General features: G+C 43.4%; 1 protein-coding gene across 1 annotated transcript in view; it reads left to right on the top strand.

Annotated features, from left to right (window-relative positions):
• PHEX (phosphate regulating endopeptidase X-linked) overlaps positions 1 to 13,097 on the top strand; it is a 1,501,811-nt gene that overhangs the window by 387,816 nt on the left and 1,100,898 nt on the right. The window contains exon 5 of the mRNA XM_078657844.1: positions 7,396 to 7,622. Coding sequence (XP_078513970.1) covers positions 7,396 to 7,622 — 227 coding nt within the window. The remainder of the gene's footprint in view (positions 1 to 7,395; positions 7,623 to 13,097) is intronic.

Genomic DNA, 13,097 nt, shown 5'->3' with positions numbered 1-13,097 from the left:
AGCTTCAGGCTGACGCGTCCACGAATGATCTCCAGCGAAGCCACGCCTTCTTTCTTTCTTTCTTTTTCTTTCTTTCTTTTTTCCTTCTATTTCCTTCTTTACCTTTTTTCTTTTTTCCTTCCTTTATTCATTCTTTTTTCATTCTTTTTTCTTCCTTTCATACTTCCCTTCTTTTTCCATTCTTTCTTTCTTCCTTCTTTCTTACTCTTTTGTGTTCTTTTATTCTTTCTTTCCTTCTTGTTTCTTTTTTGCCTGCTTTCCTTCTTTTTCCTACTTTCCTCATTTCTTTCCTTTATTTCTTTTTGCTTCCATTCTTTTTTCTTTCTTTCTTCCTTTCTTTCTTTCTTTCTTTTCCTATCCTTTTTTGCTTCTTTATTTAGTGCATCTTTACTTATTTCTTTTATTTCTTCTTTATTTCTTTTTGCCTTCTTTCTTTCTTTTCTTTTCTTTTCTTTGTTGATCTTTCCTTCTTTCTTTCTTTCCCTTTGTACTTTCTTTTTTCATTTTTCTTTGACCATGATGTTTGCCTTCTTTCCATCTTCCCTTCTTTCTTTTCATTCTTTCTTTCTGTTATGCCAACTTTCTTTCATTCTTTTCTTATTTCTTTCCCTTTGCTTTCTTTACAGTTTCTTTCCTTCTTACTGTCTTGTCTTCTTTCTTCTGTTCTTTCCTTCTTTCTTTTTTTGCCTTCTCTCCTTTTTTTCTTTTTGCTCTCCTTCCTTTCTTGCATTCTTTCTTTTTTGCCTCCTTTATTTGTTTATTTATTGCTTGCCTTTTTTCTTTCCTTCTGCCTTCTTTTGTCTTTATTCCTCCTTTATCTTTATTCTTTTTACCTTCCTTGCTTCCTTCCCTTTTTGTCTCCCCCTTTCTTCCTTTTTGTCTTTCTTCTTTCTTCTTCCTTCTTTCTTTTTGTGTTTTTCTTCCTTCCTAACTTGTATGTCTGCCTTTCTTCCTTTTTTCCCCGCCTTCCTTTCTTTTTTCTCTTCCTTTCTTTCATACTTTCTTTCTTGTCTTCTTTCTCAAAGGTGAGCAAGGCAGCCAATGCCATACCAATGTTTGTTTTAGGTCTGTGTTTGCAAAGACCTTTTGATTTTACTAAATGTATGTGTAGCATAGTTACTTACTGGGGTTTTCAACCTGACTTCCTCCATTAGCCTCTGATTGTGTCATTCACATTTTCTTTCACCCACTCCACCATGCATCAAGGGCCAATATTAGCCCACTTTAGCCATTGACTGTCCCTTTCACAAAGAGCATATCCACAATCAAGGTAGTTCCTTTCAGTGCCAGAAAAGCACTTTTGTCATTAGCCATTGTTTGTTTTTAGATTTAATAAGGGCACAGCAGCTTCCTGAACAATGAAGTTGTGCAAAAACTAGAACAAAAAAACAAGAATTGTCAAAAGGCTGGTGTCCAACACCAGACCTATTGTGTTTGCCAATGCTTGTTTCCTACTTCAGACCACCAGGCCTTCACAGACAGGAAAAAAGTTCATCAAATCATGCAAACTCCAAAAGTGTGTGTATATAGTCTGAGGTACTTACAACTGACAACCTGATATCCCTAGGTCCGTCGGTGTAAGGTTTTCTCCAGTGTACCTCGAGGATGAGGCTCCGCTGACAAAACCATAATGGCTAGCCTGACTATAATAGAGCGCTGACAGGCTACTCTGCTGTCTGTCAAATTCTAAGTAAGGCCCATAGTTTGTAGTAATTGATAGTGCCAGTAGTTCTGAGGAGGGCATTTATATCCTTGCATATATAATAATAGCGATTATGCTGTTGCTGCAATTAATATTATATTATTGTTTACTAGCTTGTTTCATTCTGTTTTTGTGATTTATTTTATGTGTTCTACTTGCCAACATTGTCGTAACCTTTAGCTTATACTGGCATTTTTTGTTTCTGTTATTGAGAAATGTAAATATTGTCTAAGTGTAATGCTGTTCTAAGTGTAATGCTGTCCTCATAAACATGATAGACTATTGTTAGTTTTAACATTGCACTTTGGTGAAATCTGAAGAAGTTGAGCAAGATTATATAAACTTCAACGAAGGTGGTAGTTTGGAGTCATCAGTGCGGGTTTGAAGCAGCTAGAGGCAAAAAGCAAATATTGATTTGTTTCTGTTACAAAACAGTACTAGCTCCCAAAACGAAGCAGAGAAAAAGGGTGTGTCTCAAACTACATAAAATGTTGCTGAACAACAACTTGGAGCATAATAACACCTCCTACAGTTTATGTAATCCAACTAGCACGGGCGGCAGACATAACCAAAGGGCGGTGGAACGGGTGTAGGGAACGCAGGAGGGAGAGCGCGGGAGGAGGATGCACGAAGAGTGTTAGAATATTTAAAAAAATGAAAGACATATTATCAAGGGCCGGCAATAAATATCGCAAAGCGCTCTTAGCGCCTACATATTTATCGCCAGCTATCTCTCGAATTTTTCGCCCGGTTAGCGCGTTATCAACAATGCGCATCGCTGAGGCGATAAAAATTCCAGAGATAGTGGGGATATTGCCGTTTTCCACCATGGAAAACGGCGATATCCTAGATGATAGGGCCTGTGGTCTGAGCCACCCAATCCACCCCCCATGTTAGGTATGCGTTAGTCAGGAATTTAACAGACGTTAAATTCCTGCGTTAAGGCATACTTAATGCAATTTTAATATATCGCTAACCCTCCTTGATAATATCGTGAAGCTGTCATCGCGATATTATCCCATGTTGTTTTCACAGCCACACCTCCTTTGCATCTCATTATCGACGCGAGGCGAGGAGTGTGAAAAACGGGCGAAAAGTCAAGGAATCACCGCTAGCATGTCCTTGATGATAATGCGATAATATTATCGCCGCTTTTCGCCCGAAAACAGGCTCTAGAGCGGTGATAATATTATCGTCGCCCCTTGATGATATGACCCGAAATAACTTACTGTAATTTTCAAACCGTCTACCACATCGCGCTTCCTCTTCTCTTCCTTGCTCTATCACGTCACAGACTCCCATCCAATCCCTGCGCTGCTGTCCTACTAGGAGAGCAGCACGGGGATTGGCCTGAGTGGGCTGAAAAGACGTTCCGCTCAGGTCAGAGAGTCTGTGGGGGTTTCTCCAGCCCGGCTGTACAATGTAGCTTAGCTGGAAAAACCTAAGTGTGCATGTGAGTGACCTCTGACCCTGCTCGCAGGCAGGTCGCTCCCCACACTGCTGCACGGCTCTGCCTGCATTGTTTTTGCCTAATCTTGTATTTTTCCCCGTGCCTAACTTGTTTCCTTGCCCAGACTGGTTTTTATTCCCCTGTGCCTGTACTTGCTTTCTTGCCCAGACTTGTTTTTTCCCCTGTGTCTAACTTGCTTTCTAGCCCAGACTTGTTTTTATTCTCTTGTGCCTGTACTTGCTTTCTTGCCCAGACTTGTTTTTATTCCTCTGTGCCTGTACTTGTTTTCTTGCCTAAACTTGTTTTTCCTTCCTGTACCCAGTTCTTCCGCGGCCCCTGCCCGTTTTCCCGCTGCTGTGCCCCGAATCCCCGCCCCCCCTGCAATCCCATTTGCAGCCCGCCTCCCAGCTCCTCCTCCCTCCCACATACCCTCATATGGAGGCCGCGCAGCAGGTTGTTGGCGCGCCAAAGGCACGCCTAAGGCAAGACCCCGCAAACGCCATGACGCCGCCTCCACGCACTCAACACGGGAGGATCACAAACCTGCTTCCTGGCCGCCACGAAACGCACCCACGGACCTTTCACCTGCTGGAACTGCAGCTTCACAAGCATCCACCCCACCACCCCACCATGCTGCCAACCAGGAAAGAACCCAATCACCTCAGATGCATCCTTCTCAACACCTGCTCCGCCTGCAAACACGCTGTTGAACTCTAGGACCTACTCGACTCAACCTCCCCAGACATCGCCTTCCTGACGGAGACCTGGCTGCACCACGCCTCGGCACCCGACATAGCCATAGCCATCCCGGAAGGCTACAAGGTCACCCGCAGGGACCGCACCAACAGAGTAGGAGTAGGAATGGCCATCGTCTATAGGAACACTCCCACAGTCTCGACCAATACCGACAACACCCTCAGCACCGCCGAACACCTGCACTTCCAGATCCACACCGACCCCAACACCACCCTCAGAGGAACCCTCATCTACAGACCCCCCGGACCGCGACCACAGTTCAGCAACTCCATCGCCTACTTCATCAGCACACACGCCCTCGCCTCCATGGACTACATCCTCCTCGAGGACCTGAACTTCCACCTCGAGAACAATAACGACACCAACTCCACCACCCTGACCGACAACCTAGCCAACCACCGGACAGGCATGCAGCCCACAAGAACACCACCCGCAGACACCATCACCTCATCGGATCCGCCAAAAGGGACTCCTTCAAAAACCGCCTAGACAAAAACGCGCACTACAGCAAAGAGCTCTTCAACATCATGAAGGAACTCTCCAACCCCAGCTCCAACACCAGTGACATCCCACCCTAGCAAGACCTGTGCGGCTCTCTGGCCACCTTCTTCCACCGCAAGATCACAGACATCCACGAGAGCTTCAACGCCATGACCGCCCCGACAACCACTAAGACCCCTGCCCCCATGACCACCAACCGCCTGCTCTGCTGGACGAACATCAACGACGACGACACCATCAAGATCATGAACACCATCCACTCCGGATCTCCGTCAGACCCATGCCCATACCACATCTTCAACAAAGCCTGCACATCCATCGCACCCCATCTCCGGAAAGTCATCAACACCTCCTTCGAGACAGCAACCTTCCCGGAGAGCTGGAAGCACGCCAAGATCAATGCCTTATTCAAGAAACCCAAGGCGGACCCCAAGGACCTCAAGAACTTCCGGTCCATCTCCTTGCTCCCGTTCCCGGCAAAGGTCATCAAGAAGACCGCCAATGAAAAACTGACCCGCTACCTTGAGGAGACGTCATCCTGAACCCTTTCTAGTCCGGGTTCCGCAGCAACCACAGCACCGAGACTGCCCTCAATGCCGCAACCGATGACATAAGTCCCTGCTGGACAACAGAGAAATGGCGGCCCTCATCCTCATGGACCTGTCAGCTGCCTTCGAAAAGGTCTGCCACCACACACTACGAACACGCCTCCACAACGCCGGGATTCAAGAGAAGGCTCTGGACTGGACACCCTCCTTCCTCTCCGGCAGAACACAGAGCATCCACCTTCCCCCTTCCACTCCGAACCCACTGAGATCATCTGTGGTGTACCCCGGGGCTCATCCCTCAGCCCAACTCTGTTTAACATCTACATGGCACCGCTCACCCACGTCGCTCGTCTGCATGACCTTAACATCATCTCCTATGCCGATGACACCCAGCTGATCCTCTCCCTCACCAAGGACCCCCACACCACCAAAATTAACCTTCACAAAGGAATGAAGGCCGTCGCTGAATGGATGAGGAACAGCCAACTGAAACTGAACTCAGACAAGACGGAGGTCCTCATCCTCGGATCCACCCCTTCGGCCCAGGACGACTCCTGGTGGCTGACCACACTGGGAATCACTCCAACACCCACCGACCACGCACGCAACCTAGGGGTCATCCTCGACTCCACCCTCTCCATTACTAAACAGGTCAACACCGTCTCCTCCTCCTGCTTCAACACCCTCTGCATGCTCCGCAGGATCTACGAGTGGATCACCACTGAAACCAGAAGAATGGTCACCCAGGCTCTAGTCAGCAGCAGGTTGGACTACGGAAACGCCCTCTACGCAGGAGCCTCGGCCAAACTCCTGAGATGGCTCCAACGCATCCAGAACGCCTCTGCACGCCTGATCCTCAACATCCCTCGCCGCAGCCACATCAAATCTCACCTGAGAGACCTGCACTGGCTCCCGGTCAACAAGAGGATAACCTTCAAACTCCTCACCCACGCACACAAGGCACTCCACAACACAGGACCAATGTACCTCAACAGACTACTCAGCTTCTACACCCCCACCCGCCTGCTCCGCTCCGCCTACCTTGCCCTTGCCACAGTCCCCAGCTTCCGAAGAGCAACCTCCGGCGGCAGATCTTTCTTCCACCTCACCGCCAAGACCTGGAACACCCTGCCCATCCACCTACGGCAGACCCAAGACCTGCTGACCTTCAGAAAACTCCTCAAGACCTGGCTTTTCAAGCATTAGCAGCATTCCCCACCCCAGCGCCTTGAGACCCTCACGGGTGAGTAGTGCGCTTTGCAAATTATATGATTGATTGATTGATTGATTCTTTTGGTCGGCCTGAAGTGGCTGGCCAAACACATATGTGCACTTAGGGAGTGCAGATAGCAATAGCACGCCTCCTATGCCCTGCCCCTCCCTGCACAAGCAACTTCAAATGAAAAATAAAACAATGCCATAACATTGTTTTATTTTTCATTTGCTGGCTCTGAGCCAAGCCGTGCTGTGACACTCCTCTGCCATTCCGGAGGAGCCGCCCCTGCCAACTAGGGCTAACACCTGGCCAGTTTCATACCGGCATTACCGGTATATAATATCCCTGCTGGTACAAAATTAGAAAAATCACCAAACGACGATATTTTACCCCCTTATCACATACATGCCAATAGACTCAATTAAGGCGAGAGACTCCCAATTTTGTAAGCCAAACTGTCTTTATTTTGGCTGTCTTCCTCCTGAATTTGTCCTGCTTCAGTAGGTGTTAATAGGTGAAATCCATTCTTCCGGCTATTTTATTTTTTCAGCTCCTACTTTCCTCTTCTGAATTGTTGGCATGTATGTTATCAGTAGTGCATACTTTAAACAGAAAATGCCACAAGAAACCACTTTAAAATAATGTGCTCTATGGCTGCCTAGTGACCGCTGACTGATAATTTAAGTAAACAAAGACAGAAAGGGCATTTTAAAAATGAATACAGACAATTTATAAAGTTGTAGTAAAGAAACAGGTCTGGGCCTTTTCAAAATATTAAATGTGAATAGATGGCCGACATTTGGGGAAGGTGGCAACCCTAAGTCCAACTAAAAGGTTTTAGTGCAGTTGCACAAACCCATAATGAAAGGATCTACACTTCAAGAAGAAAGTCGTGTGGCAGATTGACCAAGGCATTATGAGTGTGTAAAATAGTCCTCCTTCAGTACTCCTTCTTTGATGCTTTCATGAATGGCCCTCAAACATCTGAAATGGGAATAAAAAGGGAATACACAGGGAATATTCATATACAATTACTACAAATAGAAAGAGCTGTGTCTTCTTTGCATCTAGGGAGTTGTACACAACAGGAGCGATTTTCAAGAGTACATAAAAGAGTTCTTTTCAAGTACTACATCCAGAACTCAAAAATGCTTTTGTGATTCGTCCCATCTATGTTGACTCTCTGACTATACCTAACACTTATAATATCCTTACATTTCAGCTGTTACTGAGAGAGCAGACAAAAAACCATTGCTAAATCTGCTCAAGCAGTCTGCTCTACGGTGGCCTGTATTGGAGTCAAATATCGGATCAGAGGGCACGTGGTCAGAAAGGAAATTTAACCTGCTCCAGACAACAGCGCTGCTCCGCGGTCTATACAGTACCTCTGTTTTTATCCGTTTGTATGTGGCTCCAGATGACAAAGGATCCAACACGCATATTTTAAAGGTAAAGTAAATGCCTGTGTAGGCCGAGTGTCATGTATTATAGTTGTTCTCCATGTTTCTACAACTGTTCATCACTCTCTGTGTTAGGTTTTCTACTTTCGGGCCAGGACGAAATTTGCATAGTGAAATTTATGGTGGAGTGCACAATATTTCATGATTATTTTCACAAAACAGCTGTGCAAAAAACAATATTTGTACCAGAATACAGGTGTATACTTTGATGGGTTGGTGCCAGTGGTTAATTTGAGCGTGGGGTTTCCGGGGCTCAGCACTGGCACTGAACTGTCAGCACTGGCACTCAGAACAGTCTGCCACACGGGGGCGCTGTCATTCAAATTCACAGATAAGCACAACAGCTTTTTATTAATTCAATACACAATAAACAAGCATTTGCAATGCAATATGACTCGCATTTACGCGAGACGTATTGCATTACAAATAGGAGTGCGGTAGTTTAAGAAGGCACAAATGCGAGTGGGGGGTGAGGGTGTGGCAAAATGTAACAAATTGTGCAAGGGTGCAGTGGGGAGGACAAAGGACAGAAAATAGTGTTTGAGTAAAGGGGCCAATAGACTCGGAAGGAGCAAAATGACGACATAGGCGTCAGGAGGTGGGACTAAAAAGCCAAACACCAATCAGAGTGCAGATTTTATGAATAAAGCCAATCAAAAAGAGGGCGGAAAGTGGGTGGAGCTTCCACACTATAGTGTATACAGCATCTCTCCACAAGACAGCGCATGCGTGCCTAGCCGAGACCTAAAAATGACTAATACCTACCACCCAGGCAATTCTTATAGCTTTGGGGGCCTGTAATTGTCACACTTTTAAAAGTGTAATAACTAGTACTTTGCTGGTACTGTAAATGGTAGCATTGACAGGGGCAGTGGGTGATGCAAGATGCAGTGGCCTCCTGATGAGGGTGCTGGCACTTATATTTGTACAAACTGAGCACTGGTGGGTGCATATGTCCGTAAACATTACTCTGCACTAATGTTTGCATTGTGTTCCTAGCCTGTAGTGTTTATAGACTGAGACACACTCTCGCCTGCCAGCATGCACACACCATGCATTTCAAACCGTTTTTACTTACAACAGCTGACACCAAAGTTCCACTTCCAGCTGAGTGTGCTCCATTTTTTTTATCAATATCAGTGAATAATATAGCATTATTCACTATAAGTGAAATGAAAAATGGGTAGAAATTAAGGCATGTGGAGCTGCCCCTGTGCTCTTGGCATTGATTTACCACCTCTGAAGCCAGGGGACGCAAGGACAGTGCCATGGGACACAAGGGGCAAGCCCTGGGTCGCAGCTGGCTCCCCTGGTGACCTCTAAATGATGTACATACTGATGTAGGTAAAAGTGTGCTATTCCATATTTTGGCCTGCAGTCTTTTCCAGATAACAACTAGTCTTTCATGAAAAGTTGTTATATCAGGGCTAGGACTACCAACATAAACTTACAAATCTATGCCCTGGCAGCAGAATGGAGTATCTTGTGGTAAAGTTGAATACATACTCTAGAAACCAAAAGCTACGAAAAAATAGCTGTATCCCTGATTTTACATACTGGAACATAATGAAGAAACTTTAAACTACATTAATGAAATAGGACAGTTTATTACAGTAATCTAAAGAATGTTTATAGGCACTTGGCATTGGGGCTGGGGTAAAATATTTACCTTCAGAAGAATGGCGTGGGAGTTGAAGGATAAAGGTGATTAGGGGAATTTCCCTCCTATAAGAGAAATTAAAGGATTTGATCCAGCATTTTGATCTTGCGTATCTGGACCCACCTGATACCGACGTTTTACCTATTTCACTGGATCATTTACCACCACCTACTTTCTTGCTATTTTGGTACTCAAATGGACCTTTTCTGTCACACTGAGGAGAAAGAGAGTTAGCATATCTTGTCCAATCAATAACAACTAATAGTGCAACCACACTGGTTACACAATGAGGACCAAGAAACGGTAACCAAGTTCAAGGGTGTTTTATTACAAATTAGTAATCAAATTCAGGTATATCACTCATAAGACCAAACTATATAATACATTCTAAATTGGTCCTTTCTGGCATTAGCAATCTAAATCTTTCAAACACAGATCAAGGCACATAAATGCTCAAAAGTGCAGGAAACAGATAACTTTGCAGAAAGCGATAGGTAAAAGAGTGTGAGGAATATTAGCAATAGCATTGCAGAAGCTCAGTCAAGAGTCTTCAATAGGTCAAGAAATAAGTGTTGGTCTAAATCACATTTAAGTAAATTAACGGGACATGGCAAAAGTCCCTTAAAATACATTAAAGGGGCAATAGAGGGTTGTGTAAATGGTTTTGGTGAGAGTCCAAGGAAAGTTCTGAATCGGACATGCAGATAGGGGCTCAGTAATGATAGTCCAGCATGCGTTCTGCCAGGAAGTTCAAAGTTGTCTCCCCTCCTGTCCAGGGCAAACTATAGGATATAATCGATAGGGTCCATCGGCAACTTCCCTTTGTCGCATCAGCAATAGAAGTCCATTGAATTTGTTTTGATATCTGTATGGATTCACATGGTACATGCTCTGCAACAGTATAGTAAAACCCCACACTGGACTTGGGAACACCATCTCGGCACACACTCAGGCTTCAGTACAATAGTCCATAGCCCAGTCACAGGTTTCTCATGTGCTTGTCATTGGATTCCTTTCCCAGACATGTGACCATTGCCATTACAAGAAATGTATCTATTCTAAACTAGCATATCATGAAAAGTCCTGAAATGAAAGCACGTCAGCAAAAAATAGAAGCACAGTAATTTTGCACGGGACAAAGATTCAGGACTTTGAGTGAAACTGCTAACTGAAGACATTAAATGAAGAAGGCACATTTAATATACATCGGCACATATAAACCTATATATATATATAATGTCTCTTTAGTATTTTTGGTCCAAAACGCATCGACCACACAATAAGCAATGAAACTTCATCACAACAGCAAGTATTCCTAGGATCTACATGGAAAGTACACATGTGTAACCTGAATGTATAAACGTCGTTGAATCACTGTCTTTTAATCTATTCTAATAACCTACACACCTAAGGATCATTTAAAGCTAAGAACGAAATTTCTAGCAGTTACACACATTTATGAATCATGATTAATACTTCAGCAACAATTAAGAGGATGGTTTAAAAACACCAATACATTGAAAATGTTTTCATCTTTCACTGTAGAAAGCATTATGACTACAAATCCCTTTTAATTTTAACATAACATATTACATTTTATTATTATGTGTCAATCACTTTATCAATCTACATTGAATAAATGTTTACTTAATAATTTCATCAAGAGCATCTCCTGTTACTGTTAATATTCATCATCAAATGTTTCTTTCGACAATAGTAAAGCATTGGACGTGAGCTCTATGACTTCTATAGCAAAATCTCTGCAACATCAGTATTAGATGCAACATGAGCAAGAATCAGTATGGCATGTGAGGCTCATGTGCAAAGTGCATATTCATTTTGGGTGTCAGGCATTAGTCGTATTTAGGTACTGTGACCTACAAAGGTTAGTCGGATTTATACTGCGCCATAGTCAAGGTGGGGTATGGAGGTTTAGAGTCCGGTAGGGTGAAAGTGTCCAAAGGGTTGTTACACTGGGATAGGAAAATAAAATATGTGAAACTTTTTTTAAATGGTGCCAAAACAAGAAACATAAATTAGTATTTACATTTTAAAAACAACCATAGTAAAAGAGTCTATTTCTCGTGATCAGGGAATTCCTTTTAAGGGTTGTCATTTCGACAGAGTAAGTAATAATTTGTGGTGGTCGTCTTGTATGAGTTCATGGATTTCTTTATTTTGGCATTCATCATTATCATACAGAAGCACAAGATGTGTTGTCCAGTCGTTCCACAGTTTTTTTTTACCTATAGCATGTATTGCAACAGCACATTAATTTCAGACTTCCCCTATGTATTTTTGTTCCACTTGTATGCGTTTTTACAGAACTCTTACATATTTTGGCCCCTATGTTACACTGATGTTGTTGCCCATTTTTCTGCATCATCCTTTAGGTGTTAAAACGTGCTTATTTTGAAGATCTACATCATGCCCATCTTATTTATTACCAGTTCAGCTTGAGTCCATAACTAGGTTCTTCACCTCCCCCCTGTTTATGCTGTTGTGAAGACCTCTTACCATGACATCATTGCAGCAGATGGTATTTCACAATTAATCTAATTGATGAATAGCAAAAAAACAATTGACCTCTTCTGGTATAGCACCTTCTGTCGTTTGCACTGTTCTGGTTTTTTAACTAGGGGATGTGCCCTGACATTTATTAAAGTAGTAGTTTCTAGGACACATCATCCTATTTTAATTCACCACATTTGTTTATGTTGCACTGTGTGTTCACTTTTATCACAACCATCAAAGATTAGCTATCAGAAGGTGGTTCATAGGTACCTGTGGACCAGATCCAGTACTATTAATTGACTGTGTGGCATTTGGTCTCGATGATAAAGGGACCTGCCGATTCACAAGTTGGACGGCCAGATGATATGACTGATCACCAAGTCTGTTTGATGGTAATCCACTACTTGATAGTTTGGATCTTGTCGAGCAATTCTGGATGTATTTGAGTTTGTGTAACCAGCAATTCATTATTTGCCAAACATTTATGTGCTCCTTTTCTTGAGGCTGTTCTATGCTGACTTGGGCACCCATTCTTAGGAGTTAACTACCAGCCTCCCCAGCCGATTTGGCTTTCAGACCCCCTGTGTTCTTTTGTGTTGAAGATATTTAAGATTCACATTCACTTTAATTTAGTTTAATGTAAATCAGTTTACGAAAATCTGATGTATATTCCTGCTTTTTGAAAAAGATTGTTATGTAAACATAAAAAAATACTCGAAGTCTTTTCCCCGGGAGTTGGTTATGTATTTGAAAAATGTGCAATGTAAAACTTAAAGGTGTTCGGCAGAACCTGGGAACTGTAGCAGTGAAGTCTTCCTGGATACAATGATAAATGAAGGTTGTGCCGGATTTACACAGATTCTTTCTGATCTTTGTTGATATATATTCACATAAACAGAGTACATATGATTGCGCAGAAGTTGCAGTGCAAATATACAGTCACAGTAGGGCAGACATTAAAGGCATGCATTGGGACTGTTCTTACTGTTCGTAACTGTGCACGTCCAGCAATGGCCTGCACAGTACCAGTTCACACTTTGAGTGGGTGGTGAGAATCAAAAACTAATAGAGGCCAATACAAACGTTGTCTCTATACTTTATATTAAAGAGCTCTTGCTCAAGTTAAACAAAACTTGCAGATGTATGTGCCAGGCAGTAGAGAACTTGCTGAGGGTACAGAGAGATCATACTATAGGCTCATGTTTGCACACATTGAAGATACCCTTTAGGTTAACCATATCTCAGAGGATCAGGGAGCAATACCCTTTAGAGCCTATACGCTAAGGTAAT

Source organism: Lissotriton helveticus, chromosome 8 (assembly GCF_964261635.1).
Source record: "Lissotriton helveticus chromosome 8, aLisHel1.1, whole genome shotgun sequence".
NCBI classification, from domain to species: domain Eukaryota; kingdom Metazoa; phylum Chordata; class Amphibia; order Caudata; family Salamandridae; genus Lissotriton; species Lissotriton helveticus.
Note: the sequence above shows the minus strand (reverse complement) of the source record. Positions and strands in the feature narration are given on the sequence as shown.